This window comes from Poecile atricapillus, chromosome 24 (assembly GCF_030490865.1).
Source record: "Poecile atricapillus isolate bPoeAtr1 chromosome 24, bPoeAtr1.hap1, whole genome shotgun sequence".
Lineage (NCBI taxonomy): Eukaryota > Metazoa > Chordata > Aves > Passeriformes > Paridae > Poecile > Poecile atricapillus.
This window is the reverse complement of record NC_081272.1, coordinates 6079752-6107742: the sequence shown is the minus strand read 5'-3', so window position 1 is coordinate 6107742 and position 27991 is coordinate 6079752. Positions and strand designations below refer to the sequence as shown.

Below are 27991 nucleotides of genomic sequence, written 5' to 3'. Positions count from 1 at the left end.
AATACAGGGCTCCCCTTGGCATTTGATGGCCTAAATGGGAAACAGCTTCAGGCAGTTTGAGCACAGGGTGAAGGAGTTTGAATATTCCATGTTGGACACAGCTGGCCTGGGACACAGGGAGAGGCAGAGCTGCTCCTGTGAGCAGAATTCAAACTGGGCATTTCCTTTTCACTTGCTTAAAATGTCCCCAAAGGTGTATGACAAAATCCCTCCCCCCAGGCAGTGCCCAGAGCTGCCCAGCCCCAGGCCTGCAGTGCTGTCACACCTGGGGACTGCAGAGGGGACAGACCTTGGCCAAAACCATCCTGGAGCCCTTCTGGTGCCTCTGGGGTCACCTCCCTGCCCTGGCTCCTGGCCAGCCCAGCCCAACTCTGACTCCAGAGCTGGGGAAATGTTCATTTTCAGTCCTCGAGCCTTTATTACTACAGAATATCCAAAACAACACAGTTACAAAAGGAGTTCACGGAGAAATGTGAAGCAGCCTGTGTTTGAAATGCTCTGTGTCACCATACTGAGTCCAGTATAAAACAATGCATATTTATACATATAAAATACAAAAGGAACAACACAGAAATGTATAAACAAGGGTTGTGGAGGCCTCCGTGGTATTTACAGTCAGAGATGTGGCAGAGTCCATTCAGCAGGAGCTGTGGCTGTGTCTGGGAGAGTCTCTGTGCCAGAGAGGAGCTCAGAGCTGAGCTCAGCCCTGCTGGGAAAGCTCTGCAGGGTCTGTGGAGAGGCCTGGGCTGGCATCAGTCACTGCCAGGGCCACCAGCTCTGCTCTCTGCCCAGGCCTGGCAGCGTCGCTTCGTGTGCCCAGCTCTGAAACAGCAGCTCAGGCCCGGTGCCAGAAGGGAATAAAATATAATAAAAAATAATAATAATAATAATATTAATAATAACAACTCCACAGAGCCAAGTTCCACGTTCACAGGATGATCTCACAGCAGTCTGTGGCCCAGCCCCAGGGCCAGGGGGTTCAATTCAAGTCAAGGCAACAAGAGGGGGCACGGGGCTGAGTTCTGTGGGGTCACACGTGCCAGCTCGGAGAGAAGTCCCAGGAAGTGCTGCCTGCAGCTCTTTAGAGCTCCTTGAGGATGATCTGGAACTTGTTCTCTGCCTCTACCATGTCCAGCAGAAAGGCCATGTGGTTGCTGTAGTGCTGGATGATGTTGTTGTCCATGTTCACCAGGATCCTACAGAGAAAAAGAATGGCTGGATCAGATACAGCACATTGAGGGCAGCTCACCTTCCCCAGGTGAGGGGCTCAACCACTGTTGATCAATTAATTAATTAAAGCCATGGCACAACACAAGGGAGGGTCCAGCACAGAACAGTCACCAAAACCTGGGAACTCTGTCATGGCACAGTCAGGAATTCCAGGGAGGTGCTGGGACTCAGGGTCTGGCACTGCCCAGGGTCTGCCCCGTGATCCGGAATCTTCTGCATCCCAGCACCAGCCCCAGCCCTGGAGCCCAGCCCTGGCCCCCAACAGCTGCCCCACAGAGACTCTGGGGTACCCAAAACTTCACCAGCAGAGCTGATCCCTTTATCAGTGGCTGTGTCAGAGCAGGGAGCCAGAGAAGTCACCTGTGCCTCTTGTGCCGTGCTCCCATCTGATTTCTAAACCACAAACCATCCCAGGGATGCTGATCAGGAATCTGAACCCTGGATTGTTTCTCCAGACCAAACCTCACCAAGATCCAAAATTGTTCATTATTGCTCCTGAGTCACTCTGGGACCGAGTTCACCTGCTGAGCTCATCCCTGTGGAAGGGCCATGGCTGGGGCAGGTCCTGCCCTGCTGCCAGGCCAGGCAGCCCCACTGAGCCCCACGGGCTCTCAGCAGATGCAGATCTGCCCCTCAAGCTGTAATTACCAGGACAAGATTGTTTAGGGTGGAGCAATAGGATAAAATTATTGAAAATTAAATCTGGGGGAGCAGGAAGCTGGGCCTGACCCTGCCACCAGGCAGAGTGGAGATATCTCCAATCTCCCCACACTTCAGAAGTAGCTGCTGGCATGGGTCACGTCCAGCCTTCATTAAAACAGGTGTCAAAATTATTTATTTAATCTAATTTCCAGGTGTGGCCTTCCCTTTTCATGAGATACCTCTCTGCTCCTCCTGCCTGGTTTCCCTCCCAGTCATCACCAAACAACACTTGCTGCTTATCAGATCAAGGCATGAACAAAACCAAAGCCAGAGTGAGTGAGGTGGCCTCTCCCCTGAAGCCACCAGTGCTGCTCTTTTCCTTTGGGGAGAAAATTCCCATTTCTGGGGCAGCATCAGCAACAGGTGGAAGAACTCCTGACAAATTCAGATGCTCCCCATGGCCCATCCCTCATCCTGAGCCAGGAACATTCCAGCACTTTTTGGAGAAGCAAACACTGATCCCTCTCTGATAAGTTCTCCATAACCTCAAGCTTTTAGACTGGGACACAAAGGGTCACCATTAAACTCCCCAAACAATTCCACCTTCACCCAGCTTCCATCCCTTGGGAGACTTTACCCTCCTAACAAATACAATACAAACAAGCATTATCCCAAATCTTTAAAGGCCAGAAAGATCTGAGTTTTATATGCTCCAAATAGCAGAGCCTGACATGGCTCTACCTTTTATTATCTTGTTAAAATGCTCTTGGAGCCAATGGCAGGGGCTGGAGAGGACAGGTTTGGAGGCACAGCATAAAAGCAGATGAGAGATTAGCTCACCCTCTTTTGCACTTTTTGTAGACTTTATAAATGCTTTCTTCAGGAAGCCCATATTTTTCTGAAATCTGTGAGAGAAAACATGGCAAATCTTTGTACTTGTAAAGTGAAATTCCCATGATAAAAATCAAAGATAACACCCAGCCCATGTGTTCAGCAGCAAAGGGTTCAGTTTTACTCCAGAGAAAAAAACCATGAACATTCTCCTGGGCAAGTTCAGTTTTGGTCTCAGGGTGGCAGGAGTTTTGTAGGTTTTTGCCAAGCATTTTCCATGAAGGTTTTTGGCTCTCTCGGGTGAGGGATTGGGGAAGGAGAAGATGGCAAAGAATCCTCTGGGCTGACATTTTTCAAACACCCTATTTTTAAAAGTTTGTAAAACCACCAGAGCTTAAAGAGCAGCCATAAAGCCACCCCAAATCTGGGAGGTTTATTGTTTGTTTCCTTCCCAGCAGTCTCCAGAGAGGCTGGGTTATCAGAGATGCTGCTGATAACCATGACAGAAATATGTCCCTGTGCTCCTCAAACACGGCCAGGGAATTCCAGCACGAGGCCAGGGAGGGCTGTGGATCACACATCTCCAGCCTGGAGAATGGAAAAGGTGTTTGACAGTGGAAAATATGAATGTGCTGTCATAAGAGGAGACTTGCAGCAGGATCTGGATGGGGCAGGAGGTGTGATCCTCCCTCTGCAGCACAACACAGCCACGCCAGGAGCTCCTGGGAGAGCTCAGCTCCTGCTCCCACTTCCATTTCCATTCTCCTGGGAGAGCAGGCAGGAGAGATGAGCAGCCCACATCCAGCTCCCCCTCACCACCCCATTCCCTCCCATCTGCACTTTGTCCATCCCCCAGGGGCTCTGGGGACACTCACAGCTGTCCTGAGGCCCTGCAGGTCCGGGGTCTTCAACATGAGAGCATCAAACACCTCCTCGGCCTCCCTGCGCACGTAGAGCAGCACTGCAAGAGGACAGGGCAGCGTGCTCAGGGCCATTCCCAGCGCTCCCAGAGCCCTGGGGCCTCAGGGAATTCAGGATCCCAGGGTTACCTCTCTGGGGATCTTCATCCTTGCTGTGCTTCGGAGGGATGGGCTCGAAGTCGTCGGTGAAGGAGGCACCGCTGCGCTTCAGGGGCAGCCTGGGCCAGGGGGACACAACATTGTCAGCAGGGCAGAACAGTGAAAGCAAACAGAACAACTCCAGCTGCTGAACTTCTGACTGAACAGCCAATTAACAACCATCCAGCAATTAACTACTGGGTTGTAATTACAGCAGCAGAGTTGTAACTTCCTGCCTAAAGCCCACGGGCAGCTCAGGAGGGCCTGCAGAGGGTTTGGGGTCACCAAAAGCCTTCTGCACCCTCCTGGCACTGCTTCCCCACTGGTTTCCCCACACAGAGGGGGGCCCAGGCTGGGGCCACTTCATTCCAGTTTATTTTCCAGCCCCTGGGTGTTTGAACCCTTCAGTTGTGATCCTTTATTCTCCCTTTCAAACATTGTCTCCATGAGAGCAGCGGGGAGCAGCTCGTGTTGGAGTGACTCTGACAGGGACAGAAACGTGTCCATGGCCCCTCCCAGGACAAGGTTTAACTCATGTTCTGATTCTCAGGGCATCAGGGAGACACAGAGCTGTGTTATCCTGCCCCTGGGGGTATCCAGCAGCCCTGACATTCCCAAAGGGTGGGAACTGCTGCATCCTCACCTGTTTGCAGAGCTGGGAACAGCGGGAGGGAGCACCTGCAATGCAAAGGAAATGGATCTGAGAGTTTGCACAGCATCACTGCGTGCTGGAGAGGCTGGGGGGAGCCAACTTGGGCACACTTTAAACATCATTTCCCTCCTCCACACCCATCAGTTTTCCCAAACAATTAAACCCAAAAATCTGTTTCTCAGATTTGATATAAATTTGATATAAAGAACCTCCCCAGATGCCCTGCTTTTGACAAACTGAGGCAGTGGTTTCTGAGGCAGGGAACGCTGAGGAGCTCTGAAGGACACTGGACAGCAGAGAGTCAGGGGATGTCCCACCCACACAGGGACTGAGATGCTCACATTTTGCTAGAATTTATTTTCTACTGTTATGTTTGCTACCACTGCAGTCCTGTGTGGGAGCTGCAGGTGTGTAAAGCACAGGAATATCTGGCTGGAAGGAGCCTGGAGAGCTTTCCTGGCCCATCAGCCATCCCTGGAGGGGCGGAGGACTCACCGAGCCACACCTCTGCGGGGTGGAGAAGTGCACGTTGGGGATGAACAGCACCGGCTGCGTCTCCAGGTCGCTCTCGGGCCGCAGGAACGTGATCTCATTCCCTCTGAAGCCAGAGAGCAAACAGCCTTTCAGACCTACAGATGGAGAGTCCAGTTCATCTCAGCTCCCTCGGATCTGGGCCAGGGGAGCAATGCTGGGAACAGCCCAGGAGCCTGCAGCAGCTCCAGGGCGGCCCAAGGGAGCCCAGAACTGTTCCCAAAGCTTGGTGGGTGCTCAGAAAGGGCTTTGGGAGGCTGGGAAGGAGCCCAGCAGGGTCTGAGTGCAGGTCTGGAACAGGCAGATCCCTGGAAGGGAGCAGGGATTTCAGCTCAGGGCAGGGAACACACGCAGGCACTGACCATTGTTGTTGGAGTCCAGGCATTTTCCTTTCCTTCGGAACTGTTTCCTTTCATCATCCCTCATTTTCCTCTCTGCTCCCTGTGGGAAGATCCAGCAGAATTTAGGACAGTGACATTTCCAGCACTGGCAAGAGCTCTGTGACCAGCTCAGGGTGTGACACATTAAGGTGAAGCAGCCTCAGCTCAGAACTGGTCACCCCAGGGACCCTCCACAGCCCAAGCCAGGACTCTCTGACACTCAGGAATTAGAAAAGCAAAAACAAAATTTGCTTTTAAAAATGAAACACACAGACAAGAATAGCTGTGAGAATTTTTTCCATGGGAAGATACCTGAGACTGGAGAAGAACCTCCAAGGAAACTCTCATCTCTTTTGATATTTAACAACTGGTCAAAAATAGAGTCAAAAATGGAGTTTATGGTGAGACACAGTCACAGGTCTGGGCTGCTCTAGGCTCTCAGAATCTTTCTGGTTTATTCTTGGGGCCCCTGAGCAGCTGGGTGTTTGAAATGGTGGGAAAGGAGAGCTGTACCTTGTCACAGAAGATCTTGATCTGGCAGACAGCCCTGTGCACCAGCTGGCTGCTGCCACTGCCACAGTCGTAGGTGTCGATCTGCAGGTTCAGGGGGACACCCTTCACTCCCTTCTGCGAGGAGAAGTCTGTGCTCAGGCAGTTCACCCCAATAAACACCTGCAAGCAGGGACAGGGATCCTTGGTGCTGCAGCCTCAGCCAGCAGTGGGAGCAGTTGGTTTCCCACCTGAGCCTCTCCCCCCACACCTATTCCAGCTCTTTAGCTCAGCCTCTCCACTCCCAAAATCCTGCCTGGGGATGTTCTTGCTGATATTTCTGATCTTTCATTTGAAAGGGACCCTCAGACAGCAAAGCCCTGCAGGAAGGGAGGAGGACAAGGCTGCAGCCTCAGGAATTGCACAGCAGTGCTGCTTAAATAAATATTCATCCCACACTGAGCTCTTTTATCACCAGGAGGGAGTTAACTCCAGTGGGAACTCTGGAAGAAAAGCTGAGCACAGCTCTAATCCAAATTCTATCTCCAAACTGCCAATTCACTGGTGTGACCTTGGAATTCCCCTGGACCCTGGGGACAGATCTGCAGCTGGAGAAGCTCCCAGAGCTCTCTCAGCTGAGGATTTCAGCCCTGAAACCTGATGTCAGCTCCTAGGAAAGAAAACCTCTTCACTGTGGGGTGAAGGTTGATTGGAAGGAGAGAAGTAACAGGTGCCATGGACAACCCAAACTCAAATAGCTGAGTCCTGCTCCCAGCCCCTGACCCCTCCTGCCTCACTCCCAGCCCTCTGAAGTCTCACCTCTACCTGCCCCAGGCCAGTGCATGAGCAGAGTTTCTGCTAAGAGTTAAATCCAGTTTTGCTGAGGTGCCCCCAGGGCTTGCCACATACCTGACATATTTCCATTTCTGACAGCTCTGCCTTGAAGACATTTGTTAACCTCTTGGGTTGTAAAAGACCCAGGTTGCCTTTGGGCTTATTGAGATCCCAGAGGCAGGCAGGGTTTTCCCAAGCTTCAGAGACTTGGGGTATTTATGCTTTTCTCTTTTTTTCTTAGTTACTTCATCTGTTTTTCAATCCCCACTAGATACAAAGTGTTAATGAGAGACTCTGAGGAGATGCAGAGGAGACAGCAGAGCTGCAAAGACTTTGCTGTAATAAACTTTCTCTTGGTTTTAAGGTGAAAAGGGATCTTGTGACCTGCCTGGCTCCTTTCCACATCCCACAAGGCACAGCAGGGTCAGTCCTGTCTGCATCACCCAGCCTGGAAGGGGCTCTTTGTTCCCTGAGCTGGGGGTTATTTCAACAGGCTGCAGGTCCACGTGAGCAGAGCCCTGAATTGCTGCAAAACCCCTTCTTCAGAGTTATCCATCAGCACTAAGAAAACATCCCTGAGCCAGTCTGGGTGTACCCAGAGTGTTTATTAGCTCATGGCAGTGCTTAAACACACACCAAGGCACGGTGTCCTGCTGCTGTCCTGGCAGGCAAACTCTGCCTGGGGCCTGGCACTGAGGCTCTGTCCCTGGGCTGGCAGGAGGGAGCTGCACTTCTGCTGAGAACCATTCCCAGCTCCCCTCCACGGGCAGTTTGTACCTTGGCTTCCTCGTGGATGTTCCACACGAAGGACAGGGCGTTGTAGGCCAGCTCCTCGATGTTCTGCACCGTGTTGAAGTTCTCCTTGCAGTCAGCTGGAAGGCAGGGCAGGAGCAGTTCATGCTGGGGCTGAAACTGGTGACATTGCCCAGGCCTCCCACCCCCAAAGCCTGGCCCTGGCTGAGTCCCAGAGCCAGGGAAGCCCCCAGGAGTGGCAGCCCCTCGTACCCACGTCGATGACCCTCTGCTTGGCCGTGGGCTGCCGGGAGTGCCAGTGCTTCCAGAACTTCAGCTGCTCCGTGGGGATCTTCTCATTGTCAAACACGATCATCACCACGCTCTGCAACACAGCCCAGCTCAGCACAGAGCAGGGTCAGTGCCCTCCCACCCTGCACTGCCCCCAGGACCATGTGAAACATGAAATTTTACACTGGGGAAGCTGAGGAGGGCAAGGGAAGGGGGGTGGGCTCAGCCATTTGGCACATTCATCTCGGGGTTTGCTGGCCACACATCCCAGGAGCGGGATGGGGACCCTGAACCTGGCTCAGAGCTCAGAGCAGGGCCCCACTGGCCCTTTGTGCATCCCTGAGCTGCTGTGACAGGTCCCAGCTGCCACAGAGGCTCTGCAGTGCAGCACAGGATTATCCTGTGGGGCTGAATCCATCCCATTCATCCCTTTAAGCCAACATGAGCCACAAAGCCATTACTGCTCGTGCTCAGCTCTGTTCCCAGGCCAGTGGAGCTGCTGGATGTCCCATTCCAGAGCTGTCAGCACAGCTGTCAGCCTGTCTCTGACTCTTACCTTCACTTTATTTGAGGACAAGTGCAAACATTTGCTGTCTCCAGCTGTCCGCAGTGTGATGGGGTAGAACTGTCCTTTGTTGAGGTAGGCCATGGGAGAGTCCCCAGATTTGATGTGAATGGCTTTGGGTGACCCCAGAGTGTATTCAAAGTCACTTGGATGGAACAAAGAGAGAAGGATGAATAAGCACACGCTGCTGTTTCACTGCAAAAGCAAAACAGAGCCCCAGGAGCCTCCACCCCGCGGGTTACAGGCTCCAGTTTCTGCTCCATTCCCCACCTCACACACCCTGACACAGCACAGCACATTCTGATCCTCCCCAACACCCTGGGGAGCAGCACTGCTCCAACAGCCTCATTTTACCCCTTGGTTTTGGCTTTCAAACCCCTGGATGTGACTGCAGCCAGTATTTTTGTGTGGATGGCAAGAGAACCATTGCTCAACCAGCAGCCTACAGCAAAACACACAAAAATGGGTACCTGTGATGAGACTTTTACAGCATCCTAAACTCAGGTTCCTGTCTCCAAATCCATCCCTGTAACTGGCTGAGCCAGGAAGACTCTCCCTTAATGGTCCTGTAGAAAAAGGACCTGCAGGACATCAACACCTGCTTGGTTGTGCACAACTGGACTCAGAATCCCAGCTCGTGGCACTCTCAGTGTGATGGGCACCAACTTTAATCTTTACAGAAAAGCTTTGCAGTGGCACACAAGTGTCATGGCTGGCAAGGGAATTTGAAAGAGCCTGAATTCAGAAGCTCTTGTGCCTTCACCAGCAGCTGTGAGCACTGAAACCAGGAGGCCACAGCTGGTTTCTGCTGTGAGGAATCCGTGCAAGCCACCACCTGTACAGGAGCCTTCACTCAGACCCTTCAAGTGCCCTGTTTAGTCACCAACCCATCTTCTTCCTGCTCCACCTCCTGTGATGCCATCTCTGAAGATGGGCTTGGCAGCTCCTCTTATCTGGAGCCAGGAGAGCCAGAGAACTTCAGTGCACAAATAAACAGTGAGCAGGGAGCCTCTGGCTCAGGAGACGCTGCTGTCTGTGTGAACATCCCCACGTCTGACAGCTGAGTCACACAGTCAGCTGACTCAGGAGGCAAATAAAAAGTGGGAGGTGAAATAATGTTACCTGCTGGGAGGTTTGATTTGGTATCTGGAGCAGCAAAGCTCTGCCTGGCAGAGGGGTGGAAAGGAGGAAGAAATCCCTCTCATGTTTTAGGAATGAGAGGCAGTGGCACCCTCTAAAATCAAGGCTGACTAACAGAGCTAAGTGAGAACCTAAGCCTTAGATTAGGGGAGGCTGATTATCACCCTCATGCTCTGCCAGCCTCCTTTTCCCTGTCATTTGTCCCATTCCATGGCCTGTGGGAAGATGGTGCAGCCACCTGGATCCCTCTGTGTCACCCACCTGGGAAGGGGCTGTCACCCTGGGATGTGACAGCAGCTGGCCCTGCACTGACCCCAGCCTGGGCACAGAACAATCAATCCCTGCTCTGGGTCTCAAAGCTCACGGGATCTGCAGTTTGCACTGCCAGGGCTGCACTGGGGATGGGGAGGGGATGCAGGAGAGAGGCAGAGCCAAGAGCTCCCTGGAATCCCCAAGCCCCTGGATTGCTGTTACCTCTTCACTCCGTCCGTGGGGAAGCTCTCGGGGCAGGGTGGCTCTGGCTGGGGTTTGAGGATGTCACTGAAGAGCAGCGTCTGCAGACAAGAGCAAACACAAAAACAGAAACTCTCATTGCTTTGTCCATCCACCTTCTCCCAGACACCACACCAGACAAAACAGACCCTCACTGCTTCCAAAACCAACACAACAGGAGTGGCACCAAGCTTCCAACACAAAAGCAAAGCTCTCAGTGCCCCCAGATGAATCCCCAGCCCCAGCCCTGACCTCCTGGGGATCCTCCTTGAAGGTGCTGTCTGGCTGCCAGCGCTGCTGCGCGGGGGCCATGGGCAGGCTCTCGAACAGCGAGTTCAGGGAGCTGCTGTCGTACACGTCCCCCGGGGCCACCAGGAAGTTTTCTGGGGTGGTTTCCAGCTTGCTGGTGCCTGGAGGGAGCAGGGCTGCCTTGTGAGGAGCAGGGACACCTTCGAGACTCAGGCCATTCTTCTTGGGGGGCTCGCAGAACTCCTGGGCCATGGAGACGTTTTCTGACAGGAGCTTCATGAGATGGGCTGAGCCATCGAAGGAGGGGATCTCAGGCTCATAATCCATCCCGTGGCAGTGCCTGCTGGAGAGAGGTCCTGGCTCAGAGTGGCACCCCCAGCACGGTGTGGCAGTGCCTGCATTGCTGCTGACCCTGAGTCAGCCCCAGCAGCTCCTGGGGGATCTCCACCCACAGCTCCCAGGGCACTCAGCAAGAGCCAGAGGTGCTCAGCAGATAAGGGATGATCACAGGGAGTCAGGGAACACGGTTTGGGCTTGGGCTGGGGCTGCACATCCAGGGTCTTCTTCCACTGTTGCTTTATTTAGGCCATCACACACTCAGAGCAGCAGGGGTGATAAGAAATGTAACTGCTGTGTGAGCTGTCCATTATAAATCTATTTATGGCTCATTGATGCTGCAAGTTGATTTTTTTATATCCTTTTTTAAAGGAAAAATAAATTATTGTACAAACTCACAAACTCCAGCAACTTAGGAAGCAAAAACCAAAACCAGGATCAGTTTACTTCTTAGGAAGCAAAAACCAAAACCAGGATCAGTTTACTTCTTAGGAAGCAAGAACCAAAACTTAACTCAGTTTACTTCTGAAGAAATGAAGTATCACTTGAAGTTTATTCTGTCAAGTGGTTAAAAACTGACAGTGCCAAAGTACACAGCATCCAGGAAGGGGAACTGAACTCAGAGTGGCAAATGAGCCATTAATTTAATAGCTAATTATCTAAAAACCTCAAAGGACAAATGGGAGTCACTGGAACAGAATCCTGGGAGAGTGGAACAGAGATTCTCATCAGCCCAGGGAGTGAACAAGGATTTGGCCATTCCCTTCTTGCTGCCAGTGCTCAATCCTTCTGCCCTTTGCAATTGGCACAAAATAGGAAATAAAGGCAATTTCTTCAGCTGCTGCAAATCAGCACAACCCCTCTGAACACAGCCAGCCACATGCTCAGGTGTGTAAATGGGTGTAGCTCCATTTATACCTGCTTGGGACCTGGCCTAAAGAATTTTAATGTGTGTCTCAGGGTTAATGAGCTGCACTGTTGCTGGTAATAACACCGTGCTTTGATGTCTATTTTCTGCAAGCTCAGAGCCCCATCCTGCATTTCAGCAGCTGCAGGAGAGTGAGGCAGCTCCAGAGAGCAGGAACTGAAGCCAACCTCTTTGCCAGGTCATTGCGTCCCATCATCCCAGCCGGGAGAATCCTCTTCTCCTTCGGGACCTAGGACAAGGCAGAGCAAAGAGTTGGGTCAGTGGTGGATTTTATTCATGGAAAACAGAGCAGAATGAGCAAGTGAAGTCTCCCAGACAAAACCCCAGAGTTAATAACAAAGAGCAGAGCTGGGCTCTCCCCTGGGCTGCTGCTGGCTTCCCAAATAACCTTGGACAAGCCACAGCAGCTTGTTCTGGGTCCTTAAAAAACACCCAAGTGAGTGGAAACATCATTCCTATTGCTCCCAGTCAGGGATAAATCAAATCCTCATTTCTCAGAGCTCCATCCACAGCAGTGCTGGGAGAATAAAACCTGTGGGGTCTGTTCCAGCCCAGCAGCCCTCGAAGCACTGCTGCTCCTTGTGGGTAAAATAAGACTCAAACCAAAACCTGGCTTCAGGCTCTCCAGAAGTTCTGGATTCCCTCAAAATGGTGTTTTGTGCCTCAGTTTACCACTGGGGATACTGGTGGCACCGTGTGGTGTTGGATAAACAACTCAGGGAGCTCAGTGGAGAGGTTCCCTCCTAAGGTGGTCCAGGTTTTACACAATTCTCCACCTTTTTCCCCTTTTTTGCCCCTTTTTTGCCCCAGCCAGGGGCTCTCACCATGTAGTAGTCGTAGAGGAGGCTGAGGGCGGCCACGCTGTCGTCGTCCCCGTTCACCCTCATCATGGCCTTGGTGGCTGCAGTCAGGGGGTTCTCCAGGTAGCTTTTCCAGGCTTCATCTTCGCTGGTGTAGGGGAATTTCTGGAAGTTCATGGTGTCATTCTTCATCAGACGCACGGATCTAAAACTGAGGGGAACGGGAATGAGGGAGGAGCGTTTCCCCCAGAGATTTCCAGGAACACAGCAAAGGCTTCCCAAAGGCTCTGTGGGATGGGGGAGGGATGTTCTCCTGGTCCTGAACTCCCAGAGACTTTGGGATCACCACCTCCATACAAAATCAGGCCAGAGCCTCTCCAGGGGCTGCTGCTCCCTTCTCCTGCCCAGGGAGACAAAACCTCATCAGCTGCTCCTTCCTCCAGTGCCACCCTGCACTGTCACAGGGTGCTGGGCACTAAAAAGGGATCAGGGAAGAGTTTTCCCTTGGATGTGGAGCTCCAGGCCAGCACAGCCCACAGTCAGACACAGGCACTCAGTGCCCACATGAACCTCATCATTTTCCTTTGCTGCAGTTCATGGTTTTTAAATTATTTTTTCCCAATCATTTGTAGATGATTTTACTCAGAGGGAAGCAGACAGGCAGATTGCAACCCCCTCCCTTCCACTAAAAAATTCCTGACTGAGGTGAGGCTCGTGGGACTACGTGAGAATCAACACAGCAAAATAAAGCCCTGCCTGTCCTCACTTCTGGCACTTTCTCCAGGCCTCTCCATCTTATGTTAATAAACTGTCAGACACTTAATTACCCAAACACTGGTCATCTTTCCTTTTCCTCCAGCAAACCCTGCCAGCAGCCAGCCCAGCAGTGCCCCTGTGCATTCCCTGGGAGCTTGGAATCATGGAATTGTTTAGGTTGGAAAAGATCATCGAGTCCAACCTTTGACTGGATCCCACCACGTCCACAGAGGCTGAGCCTTGCTCCTGTCACACCTCCCTGTCACCTGCAGCTGGTGTCACCACCACAGCTCACACCATTCACCACAAAACAACATCTCCATGCACAAAAATTCCCTTTTCCTCAAAGTAGAAATGTCCAGGAAGGGCAAGGCTGGGTTTTATTAGCAGAAAGGTTTAAAAAGCTTCTTTAAATCTGAAAAGTTGCCAAGAGCTGACTGGAGTTAAACCATGACATCACCTGCTGATGATTTTTCATAGAAAGGCAAAGGAAACCTTCAGGATTACAGCAATGAATGCTACAATTTAATGACATTTTTATAAGGAATATGTTGTTTTCATCAAGCCACTCTCCATGTGTTTATAGTAAGTCCTGGTCTAGACTTTTAAGTGAATCATTCATAGAACAATAATTCTTGTTGGAAGGAACCTGGCATTCCTGGAACTCCCCGTGGTTGCTCTGTCACCAGGCACTGCCACCCTGCACCAAAAACACATTAAACTGTGCAGGGTGGCTTGGGATGCTCCTGGGTCAGACTCCAGAGCTCTCCTTGGCTCAGATCCCTGCTCTGATGCCTCACAAACAAATTACAGCACTTTGCAGGTCAGGAATTACAGCTGATTTTTTTTCCATGAGGCCACCAAGGGCTGTTTCTGCTGTCCTGGTCACCTTTTCCTTAAGGAATCTTTTTCTTTTCCCTCCACCCCTGAGCTGCACCAGCCCTGCAGGTGGCTTGAGGCTCCTGATCCTGCTGCTCTCTGTGCCCAGGGTTGGGCTGGCACTGGGATAACGGGACTGAGCCTGCTGCTCCCCAGCTCTGCCCAGCCCCAGTTTCACCCAGCAGGTGTTTTTTGGGAGTTTTGTTGTCTTTAGAGCTCCTCAGCAGCCCTGGCTCCCTCCTCCCTGTGCTGCTGTCTCTGAGCAGGGCCATGGGAATGACTCAGATTTCGGAGCTGGGGCTGTTTGGTCCTGTCTGGACAGGAATCCTCAGCCACTCTCAATCCCATCCTCTCGAGGGATGAGGCAGAGCTGGAGCTCAGGGTGAGACTCAGCCCCTGTCACTGGCAGAGATAAACACAGCAGGGCAGGACAGGGCAACAAAGCTTTCAGGAGCTTAAAAAAGCACCGATGTTAGGAGGAGAAATGCTTGGCAGATTTATTCTCCCTCAACTAAAACATTCCTTGTGTGATTCCCTTCTGCCTCCCTGCCCTCACCTCTGCTGGGGGAAGCCATGGGATGAGGAATTCTGCAGAAAGCAAAGGCACTTCCCTGGCCATGCCCTGAGCCCAGCCAGAGCATGGGCACACATTGCCCGTGGTGCTCCTGGCACAAGAGTCCAGCAGGGACAGCAGGATGGGCACAGCAGGAGGGGCACAGCAGGATGGGGACAGCAGGAGGGGCACAGCAGGATGGGGACAGCAGGATGGGCACAGCAGGAGGGGCACAGCAGGATGGGCACAGCAGGAGGGGCAGAGCAGGATGGGGACAGCAGGATGGGGACAGCAGGATGGGGACAGCAGGATGGGCACAGCAGGATGGGGACAGCAGGATGGGGACAGCAGGAGGGGCACAGCAGGATGGGGACAGCAGGATGGGGACAGCAGGATGGGCACAGGAGGATGGGGACAGCAGGATGGGGACAGCAGGAGGGGCACAGCAGGATGGGCACAGCAGGATGGGCAGAGCAGGATGGGGACAGCAGGAGGGGGACAGCAGGATGGGCACAGCAGGATGGGGACAGCAGGATGGGCAGAGCAGGATGGGGACAGCAGGAGGGGGACAGCAGGAGGGGGACAGCAGGAGGGGGACAGCAGGAGGGGCAGAGCAGGATGGGCACAGCAGGATGGGGACAGCAGGATGGGGACAGCAGGATGGGGACAGCAGGATGGGGACAGCAGGAGGGGCACAGCAGGATGGGGACAGCAGGATGGGGACAGCAGGATGGGGACAGCAGGATGGGGACAGCAGGATGGGCACAGCAGCATCTCAGCTGCTCCAGCAGCTTCCTGGTGCTCAGAGGCCCCCAAAGTGAGAGCAGCTGCTCCATGCTCTGGGAACTGCACTGGTCCCAGCAAGGCTGGGGCTCACCCAGCTGAGGAGTGGCACAAATGACAGGAATTGCGCCTTTATCCCAGCTTGTTTCTGTTCCAGAGATCCCTGGGAGGTGCTGGGATGTGTTCCTGGAGCTGTGTGCATCCCTCAGAACCAGCCTGCAGGGGAGTCAGGGAACCTCCACCCCATTTACTGTCCCCAGAGCTCAGCCCTGCTCTGACCCTGTTCCCAAAGGTCACCAGGGCTGCCCAGTACCTGCAGAGGGAGGGTGACTGGAGATAAGCAGTGCTGACATGTCTGAGGCACCTTTTTGACACCAGGACCTACAGGACACTGTCATCACTTTGCTCCCCCAGATGCCATCAGCAGCCTCTGTGCAGCACAGCTTCAGGAAAGATCCACCCAAATCCAGATCCAAACACAGCTGAACTTTACTTTCCTCGCTGCCTGTGATGCCCCCTGCACGTGGCCAGGCCGTGTTTGCCCATTCCAAGCTCCCAGCTCTGTTTGGCAAAGCCAGAGCTCCTTTCCCTGGCCAGGGAAACACAAACACAGGGAGCAGAGCAGGATTTGGGGCAGGGAGCAGTCTGTTTGTTTCCAAACACTTGGGAGTGTGACACAAGGTGATCCCAGCCCCTTTCCCGCTCCATCTCTGTTTCCCCGGTTTCTCCTGGTGATGATAAACACTCAGGGCTGTGCTGGGACAGAAGAACATGCCCAAAGGGTCCAGGTGGGGACATCAGCCAAGCAGGAAAGATCCCTTGTGTTCCCTCTGCCTTTCTGGGTTTCTGTGGGAGGCTTTGCTGCCCTTTGAGCTTTGTGTTGCTGCCTTTGTTCTCTCCACTACACCTGATTAAGCCTCCAACCTAAATATTGGCCATGCCAGATGCTGGTGGCTACAGAGCAGCATCAAATTGTCAAAGCAGCAGGGAATCCACGGTGAGCAGGAATTCAGAGCCACAGAACAGAGATCCTGGCCCTGAGGAGCTCAGGGATGCCCCAGGCAGCTCCTGTGGGGGTTTCATCAGCTCTGGGTTTGGGCATCTCCTCTCTTGAAACAGCCCTGGTGTTCCCCAAGTTCCTGTCAGAAATCCAGGGGAGGATCAGCACTGCCCTGGACAGGGCAAGGCCAGCAGGATGGGCAGAGATTTCAGCCTGTAAACCCCTGTCAGGAACACAACATCCCCAGAGTGGCCTCATCACTGAAGCCAAACCTCTCAGCTAAATTGTGATTTTGTAATTTCTTTGCAGGTTTAATAAACAAGCACACCTGAAGACAAGGTGACAGCACAGCCAGCAGCGAGTGCACTGTCACCAGCCCACTCACACAGCCAGGAAAAAATCCAAACAGAGACAGAACCAGGAAAAAAACCACAGAAAGAAACACAACAAACACAGACTAAGGATGAAAAACACTGCTGGGGTGCCAAGCACAACACGGTGTCAATCCACAGGAGACCATGATGTATCTCATGGCCCAGGAGCTGCACTGCCTACAGGAGATTTTCTGGGATATTTTCTCTGGCAGCTGGGGAACAATGTGGGCTCTGTCCTGGGTTTGTGCAGGGGCATTTCACCCTCAGCCCCAGGGTTAACACAGCTCAGCCACTGAAGATTCCCAGCAATGCTTCACCCACAGGAGCTTCTCCTTCCCTGGGTCCTGTGTGGCACAGGAGGGACCCAGGGCCCCCACCCCAGCCAGCCTGGGGCAGCGATGAACCCTTCTGGGAACATTTGGGAACATTTGGGAACCCTTTTGGGAACATTTGGGAACCCTTTTGGGAACATTTGGGAACATTTGGGAACATTTGGGAACATTTGGGAACCCTTTTGGGAACATTTGGGAACATTTGGGAACCCTTTTGGGAACATTTGGGAACATTTGGGAACATTTGGGAACATTTGGGAACCCTTTTGGGAACCCTTTTGGGAACCCTTTTGGGAACATTTGGGAACCCTTTTGGGAACATTTGGGAACCCTTTTGGGAACCCTTTTGGGAACCCTTTTGGGAACATTTGGGAACCCTTTTGGGAACCCTTTTGGGAACCCTTTTGGGAACATTTGGGAACCCTTTTGGGAAGTGTTTCCTGATTCCCAAAGGGGCTCAGTGATGAAGCTGGGCTGGGCTGGGCTCTGGATCCCCCAGCCCAGCAGATCCAGCTGGGAAGCTCTGCAGGCTGATCTGTGACACCTCCCCAGGGGCTGGTGCTGCCTGGGGAATGTGCAGGGATCCCCTTTCTCCTGACCCTCTTGGATTATTTACCAAAAAACCCCAAACCAGCTCAAATATTTGTCCCACACCAGCCTAACTCCTGCTTTTGTAGCTCTTTATTATCACAGCACAAGGGCCTGAGGACAGGGATTGACACTGAAATGCCTCATCCTGGGCTGTTCAGCAAAGAGGAGAGAACAGAAGCAGCCCTGAAGCTCTGCTGTAAATCCCAGCAGCACTGCAGGGTTCCTGAGACCATCCAGGGGGACAGCAGCTGGGATTTACCCGATAACATCACCCTGGAGGGATCCAGCCACCCCATCCCATCACAGAGCAGTCCTGCTGCACTGCCTCCCCTGCCCAGCACAACAAATTACAGCACAGAATCTGTTTGCATTTGGGAATTACGGCTGATTTTTTTTTCCAGATGCAGTTTCTGATGTCAGGTGGCTCCGTTTTGGGGTGTCCTGAGTTTCAGGGATATCTGACTCCAAAGGGAGACACAAAAACAGGCCCTGAGCATCTGCTCCCACCTGGCACTTCTGAAATATTGCTGAAAACCTCGCTGTCATTCCTATTTCCACTGTGGACAGATAAAGACACTTTATGTGCAGTTATTCCTGGACACAACCCCTCACTGTACCAACACATCACACTTTGCACTGAGGCTCCCAGTCCTTCACCCACCAAAAATGACACAGATAATTTTGGTATATTCTCTAACTCCAACAGTTATGACTTTTAAATAAAATAAATTTTTAAATATTCACAGTTTTACAAGACTTGGATTTAAAACTCACCAGTGGTAGGCGTAATACACAAACTTCTGCAACAAAATTTGTTTCTTTTTTACTGCTCTTCAGGCAATGTGGTTTTTGAAGCCAGTTCTGGGTTATCTGTGCTTAGAACAAAGCCCAGTTTTACTCAAGGTTCTCTGCTTCCCTCAGCACATCCTGCTGCAGTGACACACTGAGGATGTCACACATTTCTGAGGAAGCTGTGATAAGGAGAGCAGAGATTGGAGGTTTCAGCCTCAGAGTTCTGCTCTGTCTCAGGACAGTGGGACAATCCAGGGATGTGCTGACCCCTCCCTGCTGCCCTGAGCAGGCAGAGCTCAGGCCTGGCACGGGCTCTGTGCCCTGCTGAAGGTGGGACAGGTGGATCCTGTTGCCCAAGAGGCTCCAGGAAGCTGTTCCAGGGCAGGACACTTGACAGGAGGCTCACATGGAGCAGCTGCTCCCTGCCCTGCCCCTGTTCCACGCTCTGCCAGCAGCTCTTCCCCCTCAGCTGCCCTGCAGAGCACAGCTGGGCTCTCCCCCTGTGCTTTTCCCTCTCTCTTCCCATCCTGGAGCAATCTCAGCTGCCCAGAGGTTCACTCTGTCCCTGCCCTTCACGTGCTCTGATCCAGTGCTGTGAGCACAGGGCCCTTTGCTTTGCTGTTTAACAGCAAAAACAAGCCCAGCACAAAGTGCTTCAGCCAGAGTTTCTGCCAAGCAAACCTGATTCACCCCATAAAATCAGGCATTTCTGCAGAGCTCCCACTGCCAGGGCAGAGGGATGGAGAGGAACAAGAGCAGAGCAGGAGGCTCAGGGTCAGTGCTGGGTGCTCTCAGCACTCGAGGTGGGAACACACCAGGGACAGGGATGGGTTTTGGATCAGCCTCACCCCCATAATCAGAGCTACAGCCAGAACAGCACTGACACCTAAAGGGACAAGAAATGAACCATCACAGAACCCTGGAGAGGTTTGGGTTGGGCTGGAAGGGACCATCCAGTGCCACCCCTGCCATGGCAGGGACATTTCCACTGTCCCAGGAGCTCCCAGCCCTGTCCAGCCTGGCCTTGGGCACTGCCAGGGACCCAGGGACAGCCCCAGCTGCTCTGGGCACCTCTGCCAGGGCCTCCTCACCTTCCCAGGGAGGAATTCCTTCCCCACATCCCTCTGAACCCCGATCTCTGCCATATTTCTAATCCTCCAAGCCTTGGAAACTTGGCTGTGAGCAATGGAATATAATCACATGTTCAATAATGAGTTCCACTGATTAACATTTTTCAGCTGTTGCTTTTTTCCTCCTTGAGCACACACAATTCCAGGATCCCTGGCACTCAGCTGATCCCAAGGGCTGGCAGGTGCAATCCAGGTGCATTTTTGGATGAATATTTTACACAGATGAACAATTCATCAACAAATCCCAGCCGGATCTAAGCAGGAGCAGATCCTCCTCAGAGGAACTGGTTTCATTCTGCAAATTTCCCTGGAATCACTCCCATGGACCAAGCAGCCGAAAATGTGACCCAAAGCATCAAAGCAGAGATCCTGTGCAAATGTTGATTCACTCCTGCTTTGAGTCTGGAGTTTATTCAGAGGGATTTTACTCCTTTGTTGGGAATTGCATAGAAGTTATTTGATTGTTGTTTCTTTAATTTACAAATCTCTTTTTCTCTTTACATAACTTAAAAAAAAAAAAAAAATAAAAAGTCCAAGCCAGCCTCCCTTGCTCCAGCACGGTTATCCCTTGTGTGCTTTGCTGCCAGGATTTTATAAAAGGGCTTTAACTTTTCATTCACCAGGAGCATAACTCAAGTTTTAATAACACACCTTATGCATGACAAAAATTTGCTTCTGGCGATCATGGTTTCGACCACAAAACCACAACTGGGAGTAACTCCTGGTTAACTCCTTCCAGCCCACGCACGGCAGAGTTAGACACAGTTTAGAAGAGCATGGAAATCAGCAGTTAGAATATTTTATAATAGGCAAAACATCTCCCCCTCCCAGGCCACGCTGCTCCCTTCCCGGTCACATCTGGGAAATTCAAGTCCCAAAGGGAGAGGTGGGGACAGCGAGAGTGAGAAATGGGGATAGCGCAGCTCGGAAATATCGGCCACATCTGGGCAGATGTTCCCGGCTCAGACTGGGGGTGGCAGGAGAAATGGGGATAGCGCAGCTCGGAAATATCGGCCACATCTGGGCAGATGTTCCCGGCTCAGGCTGGGGGTGGCAGGAGCAGCGTGCGGGGCACCGAGAGCGCTCCGAGGCTGCTGCCGGAGCCTGCAGAGCTCCACCCCGGTGATTATCCCGAAATTCGCAGCTCTCTGAGAGGCTTTAGCAGCCTCTTCTCAGCTTCCTGCCCCGGAGAGTAAACCCAGGGCTGAAATTTTCCCTGGGCTTTCGGTCCCACGAAATTCCAGCTCCCTTATCTCCCGCCGGGAGCCCTGGGGAGCTTTCGGGGATCTCCTGGAGCTCATTGAGAGCTGAAATATTCCCCCAGGCCCTGCCCGGCCCTGGCCCCGGCCGCCCGCTCCTCCAGACGCGTTTAATCCCCACTGAAATAAAGCTAAAAGATTTTAAAAATTAGGTTTTTTTTAAAAAAAGACACCAAAGTTTTCAAAGCTCTGCAGACGTGTCCTCCCAAAGGATGAATTTCTGCAGAAAGCGCGCACGGAGCCCTTGGCTTTTGGGGGTGTCTCCATCCCAGGGAAGATCAGGGTGACGCTGCAGTGACTATTCCCTAACCGAGGGAAGATCAGGGTGATGCTGCTGACTGTTCCCCCATCCCAGGGAAGGTCAGGGTGACGCTGCTGACTGTTCCTAACCCAGGGAAGCTCAGGGTGATGCTGCTGACTGTTCCCCATCCCTGATTAGGTCAGGGTGATGCTGCAGTGACTGTTCTCCCATGACTGTTCCCATCCCTGGTTAGCTCAGGGTGATGCTGCTGGCTCTGTTCCCCCATCCCTGGTTAGCTCAGGGTGATGCTGCTGACTGTTCCCCCATCCCAGGGAAGGTGAGGGTGATGCTCCTGACTGTTCCCATCCCTGGGAGGGTCAGGGTGATGCTGCTGACTGTTCCTATCCCTGGTTAGCTCAGGGTGATGCTGCAGTGACTGTTCCCATCCCTGGTTAGCTCAGGGTGATGCTGCAGTGACTGTTCCTAACCCTGGTTAGCTCAGGGTGATGCTCCTGACTCTTCCCCATCCCTGGTTAGGTCAGGGTGATGCTGCTGACTGTTCTCCCATGACTGTTCCCATCCCTGGTTAGCTCAGGGTGATGCTGCTGGCTCTGTTCCCCCATCCCTGGTTAGCTCAGGGTGATGCTCCTGACTGTTCCCATCCCTGGTTAGCTCAGGGTGACGCTGCTGCCTCTGTTCCCCCATCCCCGGGCAGGCTCAGGGGTTAACAGCCCGTTAGAGAGGCAGAAGCAGCAGCCGTGTAATTCCCCGGGCCGTAATTAGCGATAAATCCATCAATGGTAATTAGCGATAAATCCATCAATCGCACACACTCCATGAGCCAAGCCCTCGCTCTCAAACCGACCCATTTATTGCTTAGAAATCACCCAAAAACTTCCGAAAGGGGAAATTTCAATCACAGATTTTCCATCAATCCGAGCAGATTGATCCCATGATTTACATAAAATAATAATTACTGGGTTTTTAATTAGGAGGAGATCGGCTGACACAGCAGCTCTGTCAGGCTTGTAAACACACACAGGCGTGTGGTTTTCTCCCAAAAAACACCTTGGAAGCACCAGATCCCTACACAGATATATAACATTTCTATTTCTTGATAAATATTTTAAAGCACAAATCCTTCATTGGGGTTCTAAACCGATTTGGCACCGATTGACAGCAGAATTTCGCAGCTTTTTTTCGCTGTTCCCCACACCCTGTCACACCAATCTGATATTTGGTGTTTATTTCAGAGGTTTTGTGCTGATACCATCAGCATCCAAAACTCCAAAATATTCTGGGGGTGCCCAGATTAGAAATGAGAGTTGATAGGTGTTAAAAGCTTTTTCTTATTTTAAAAAATTTAAATTATTTGATCAGGTCATAGTGTGAATTCATTTACTTAACAATAACACTCAAACAAACAAACAACAAAGACACCCAAAAACCAAATCGCAAAACAAACAAAAAAAAAAAAACCAAAGAAAGGGGGAAAAAACTTCCACCCAAACTGAAAAAAAAATTAAAAAATCATAAAATTCCAAGCAAAACCAACAAAAAATATATACAACAATCCTCACCCCTAGAAAATAGAGATTGGTAAATAGTTTGGAAGGTTTTTTCTTAAAATAAAGAAAATTAAAGTAGATTCCTGTAGCTCCTGTTAGATTTTGCTGGACAGAGACAGAGCAGATTCTCTCCGGATAGAAACCCCATGTGTCAGTTTGACTGGGGATAAAAAAGTAACCAGGATTGTGTTTTTAACAAGTCCCAATTAAAAAAAAGGAGTGATTAGTGATTCCTAAGAAGCATTGATTCCTAAAAGTGATTTGATTCCTAAGAAGCACTGATTCCTAAAAGTGATTTGATTCCTAAAAGCGATTGATTCTTAAAAGTGATTAATTCCTAAAAGTGACTGATTCTTAAAAGTGATTGATTCTTAAAAGTGATTAGTTCCTAAGAAGTGATTGATTCCTAAAAGTGACTGATTCTTAAAAGTGATTGATTCTTAAAAGTGATTAATTCCTAAGAAGTGATTGATTCCTAAAAGCGATTGATTCCTAAAAGTGATTAATTCCTAAAAGTGATTGATTCTTAAGAAGCGATTAATTCCTAAAAGCGATTAATTCCTAAGAAGCGATTGATTCCTAAGAAGTGATTAATTCCTAAAAGTGATTAATTCCTAAGAAGCGATTGATTCCTAAGAAGTGATTAATTCCTAAAAGTGATGAATTCCTAAAAGTGATTAATTCCTAAAAGCGATTAATTCCTAAGAAGTGATTGATTCCTAAGAAGTGATTGATTCCTAAGAAGTGATGAATTCCTAAAAGCGATTAATTCCTAAAAGCGACTAATTCCTAAGAAGCGATTAACTCCTAAAAGTGATTAACTCCTAAAAGTGATTTATCCCCGGAGCAGCAGCAGCTCAGGCAGGGAATCACAAAAACCCATCCCATTCTTCCCTCCCTTTCCCACCAGGGGAGCAACCCCGAACTCTCCTCCAAACCCGGCAGCGAGCAAAAGGCTAAAAAAAAAGAGAATAAAAGCATCACTTACTCCAGTTCATTGGACATATTTCGGCGGTGGCCGGAGAGCAGGGCAGCGCAGGGCTGTGCTGGGGCTCTTCACACTCCCATTCCCTGCGAGGTGTTTGATTTATGGAGAGCAGAGCGCAGGTGGGGCGGTACAGCCCGGATTGGCTGCAGGGACAGGTGCCCTGGGACAGGTACACCCAGACAGGTGCACAGTAACCCTGTCCCTGCCGGAAAAAGCCCCAGGGGAGACACGATCAAGGGGTGGAATCAAGGATTCAGCGCTGGGATAATGAGTTTCAGTTTGGTGGATGTGTTCCATGGTTTGCCGTGCCAAGGAGTTGGTATTTGTAAGGAGCTGGGGGTTGGTTTGTCCTCTGCTGCTTTCTTTATATATAAATATATACTAATACACGGTTAAAATACATTTATTTATATGGAGTTAGGGGTTGGATCGTCCTCCTTTATATATAAATACAGGGTTAAAATACATTTATTTATATGGAGTTAGGGGTTGGATCATCCTCTACTCCTTTATATATAAATACAGGGTTAAAATACATTTATTTATATGGAGTTAGGGGTTGGTTTGTCCTCTACTCCTTTATATATAAATACAGGGTTAAAATACATTTATTTCTATTGAGCTGGGGGTTGGTTTGTCCTCTACTCCTTTATATATAAATACAGGGTTAAAATACATTTATTTCTATTGAGCTGGGGGTTGGTTTGTCCTCTACTCCTTTATATATAAATACAGGGTTAAAATACATTTATTTATATGGAGTTAGAGGTTGGTTTGTCCTCTGCTGTTTTCTTTATATATAAATATAGTGATAAAATAAATTTATTTATAAAGGAGGGAATTAGGGAAGGAGAAAGTTTCCTCTCGTTTCTCCGTGGGAATTGTACTGACAGGAAAAGCTTTTCCTGCCTTTCCTCGCCTCCTCTCAGCTCACTCCAGAACCACGAGGAGATTCCCCCCCCCCCCGTTAAAAAATGAATTTTAACCCCCCCTAACTTTAGGTACCGAGTCATTCCATAAATATCCTGGCTCAGGAAAGCCTTGCACTGCTCTGGATCTGTCAGGATGTGGAACAGCCTTTCTCTGCCTGTTATTCCAGAGGGAATTTTGGGAATGGGCTGCGGGAATAGCACCCAGACAACACCTCTGCACAAACTCACCTGCACACGGGGAAAAGGTTTGTGCAATAAAACAAAACTCATCAGGGATTCAAGCGCTCTTGCTGGATGGTTTCTGTCATCCGTGTTGCAATGAGGAGGCAGAGGATGGGCTCAGCCGTGACTCACGGTGACTGGATTTGGAAGGCAGGAGAGGATTTTGTCAGGCAAGTTGATACAAGTTTTAAAACAAAGGGAAAAAGAAAGGTTTCCACCCCTCGTTCTCACCCCGCATCGTGTCTGGCTCCTGCCGGCCCCGCTCGGCTCCTGCCCCGCTGCTCAGCACCTCTGGTGTCACAGATCTGGGGTGTCACAGTTCTGGGGGTGTCACATCTCTGGGGGTGTCACAGATCTGGGGGTGTCACAGATCTAGAGGTGTCACAGTTCTGGGGGTGTCACAGATCTGGGGGTGTCACATCTCCGGGGGTGTCACAGTTCTGGGGGTGTCACAGATCTGGGGGTGTCACAGTTCTGGGGGTGTCACATCTCTGGGGGTGTCACAGCTCTGGGGGTGTCACAGCCCTGGGGGTGTCACAGCTCTGGGGGTGTCACAGATCCGGGGGTGTCACAGATCTAGAGGTGTCACAGCTCCAGGGGTGTCACAGCTCTCTCTGGGGGTGTCACAGCTCTAGGGGTGTCACAGTTCTGGGGGTGTCACAGTTCTGGGGGTGTCACAGTTCTGGGGGTGTCACAGCCCTGGAGGTGTCACAGATCCGGGGGTGTCACAGCTCTGGGGGTGTCACAGCCCTGGGGGTGTCACAGATCTGGGGGTGTCACAGTTCTGGGGGTGTCACAGTTCTGGGGGTGTCACAGATCTGGGGGTGTCACAGCTCCAGGGGTGTCACAGTTCTGGGGGTGTCACAGTTCTGGGGGTGTCACAGCTCTGGGGGTGTCACAGCTCTGGGGGTGTCACAGTTCTGGGGGTGTCACAGCTCTGGGGGTGTAACAGTTCTGGGGTGTCACAGATCTGGAGGTGTCACAGATCCGGGGGTGTCACAGATCCGGGGGTGTCACAGTTCTGGGGGTGTCACAGCTCTGGGGGTGTCACAGCCCTGGGGGTGTCACAGCCCTGGGGGTGTCACAGCTCTGGAGGTGTCACAGCTCTGGAGGTGTCACAGATCCGGGGGTGTCACAGCTCTGGGGGTGTCACAGCTCTGGAGGTGTCACAGCTCTGGAGGTGTCACAGATCCGGGGGTGTCACAGCTCTGGGGGTGTCACAGCTCTGAAGGTGTCCAAAATCAGCTGAAGGAACCCCTGGAGAATGGTGGAGTGGGGTGGGGTGGGTTGGGAGGGACCTTAAAGATCCCAACCAGTCCCAACCCCTGCCACGAGCAGGGCCGTGTCCTGTTCAGCCGAGGAAAGCACTCATCTGTGGCATTTGTGGAGCACTTGATCAATTGTCTGATTGCATCTCCAAATTAACGAGGCCTTGCCCAGCCCCTGGTGCCCACAGTGGCAGCTCTGAGTCCTTGTCCTTTCCCCCATCGAGGCAGAGAGGATTTCACTGGCTCTGGTTATTGCAGAGCTGCAACATCCCCTCGGGGCATTTCTGAGTTTCTTCCAACCTTTCCAGACTCCAGCAACAAAAGTGAAGGAGGAGAAAACGCTGCCAGAGCCAGAGCAGGCAGGGGAAGGGCTCTGACCTCCGAGGGGAGAAGGGTGACAAAGAAAAGAGAGAGAAATGTGTCTGGCAGAGCTGAGCAGGGCCAGGTTTTGTCTCAGTGCGAGGTGTCCTGTGCCACATTGGCTTTGGTTCAGCTTTGCAGAGCAGCTCCCCCAGAACAGAACCAGAACCAGAACCAGAAGAAACCCTCCAGACCTGGGTTTGGTTCAGCTTTGCAGAGCAGCTCCCCCAGAACAGAACCAGAACAGAACCAGAAGAAACCCTCCAGACCTGGGTTTCGTTCAGCTTTGCAGAGCAGCTCCCCCAGAACAGAACCAGAACCAGAACCAGAACAAACCCTCCAGACCCCTCTCCTGTGCTGGCAAAGCCTCGGTGCCAGCCCTGGGAGGAGGATGAGGAGCAGCCCAGCGTGGCTGGGATGTGGCACTGGGCTCTGCTCCTGCCAGACAGGACCACCCCTGCCTGCCTCTTCCATCCTCTTGGGCACCTTTTGTGTCTTTTTTGTGATAATGTGAATTTTGTGGCGCCTCGGAGGCCTCCAGGCCTGGACGCCCAGACAATCCCTTTGACTGTGATTTCAGTATTTCTAATTATTATTTTCTCTACTTTTTTTTTTTTTTTTTCTTTCCATTTATACTCCACCCTCCAAGAGTATCTGCTGAGGGGGTGGGATAGAAGAAAGAGACCAAGAGATACATTCTCTGTGAACAAAACCCTCCCACTTCCCCTCCACTCCCCTGTTAAATATACCCTGGAACAAAAGCCTTTTATGATGCTCTAAAAATAAAGCATGCAGCAGTCAAGACAAACTGCAGGGTTTAAAAGAGAGGGCCAAATTTTGCTCACAGCTACACCCTCTCTAAGGCAACAGGGTTGCTCTTGTGTTTGGTTTTGTTAAACCCTCTTTAAACACCCAGGGGCAGACTGGGATTAGCTGCATGTGAAGGAGGCAGCAGCAGCTCCAGGATGGAGACAGCAGCACCCAGAGGGTCTCCAGCCCTGCAGATCCAGCTGGGACCACCCCTGGATGTTTAATTCATCCCAGGAGCAGCCTGGCCCTGACATCCCAATGTTCCTGTTTGTCCCTCTGCCACCGATTTGTGGTGTGACCTCACCTGAGCCATTCCACACTCCCTGTTCCCAGTCTTCCTTCTCTGCTGTAGAACTTGTAAGGAACTTCAAAGCAAGAACTCTAATCCCTTTAGGATACACGGCTTTTCCCACTGACAGCTGTCAAACATCCTTCCCAGCTGTCCTGTGATGTGCCAGGAATTGCAGTTGTCTTTGACCAAAGGTTATTAAAACATTTCAGCAATTAATACACAGCGAGAGGAAAGCAGCCTGGAGCAGGTTAAAGTGAGATGGGGCTGCTTCAGGTGCTTTTCCAGCAAAAAAACACACCTTGTGCTATTCAATCCTTTGATATCCAAACCAGATCATGTCTCCCAGTGAGACTCCCTGTGTCTCCCAGAGCCTTTTCCTCGAGAAGGCAGAACAAAAAGATGAACTAAAACTTCCTCGGGCTGCAAGGCTGAGTCTGGCAGCGCTGCCCTTCCCTCTGTTTGCACAGCAGAGCTCCACAGGTGCCTCTGCAGTGCCAGGGGAATAATGAGGGAAAGGAAAAGGAGGATTTGGCCTTCTGGAGAAATCAAGAGGGACAAACCCCTCAGTGGTCCTTTCCCACCAGTTTTCCAGCCTCTATCTGCAGGATTCCTGGGAATCCAGCTGGCTCTGCTGGATCCCAGCACCACTAAACAACGTGACCCGATGCTTAAATGTCTTTT

At 51.4% G+C, this 27991-nt stretch overlaps 1 protein-coding gene across 2 annotated transcripts; it reads right to left on the bottom strand.

Annotated features, from left to right (window-relative positions):
- Window positions 1-415: 415 nt before the first annotated feature.
- Window positions 416-23515, bottom strand: GRHL3 (grainyhead like transcription factor 3). 2 transcript variants are annotated; one of them, XM_058856458.1, is made up of 16 exons: window positions 23427-23515; window positions 12205-12391; window positions 11548-11609; window positions 10120-10459; window positions 9850-9929; window positions 8227-8380; window positions 7653-7764; window positions 7425-7519; window positions 5838-5996; window positions 5307-5385; window positions 4909-5042; window positions 4405-4439; window positions 3753-3841; window positions 3579-3664; window positions 2713-2777; window positions 416-1196 (listed from the first exon to the last, which is right to left on the bottom strand). In XM_058856458.1, the coding sequence occupies exons 1-16, from the start codon at window positions 23441-23443 to the stop codon at window positions 1082-1084; spliced, it is 1809 nt and encodes a 602-aa protein (XP_058712441.1). In that variant the 5' UTR covers window positions 23444-23515; the 3' UTR covers window positions 416-1081. The 2 variants fall into 2 exon arrangements, with proteins under 2 accessions (XP_058712441.1, XP_058712442.1); XM_058856459.1 differs by having other exon boundaries at window positions 10120-10456.
- Between the last annotated feature and the right edge of the window lie 4476 nt (window positions 23516-27991).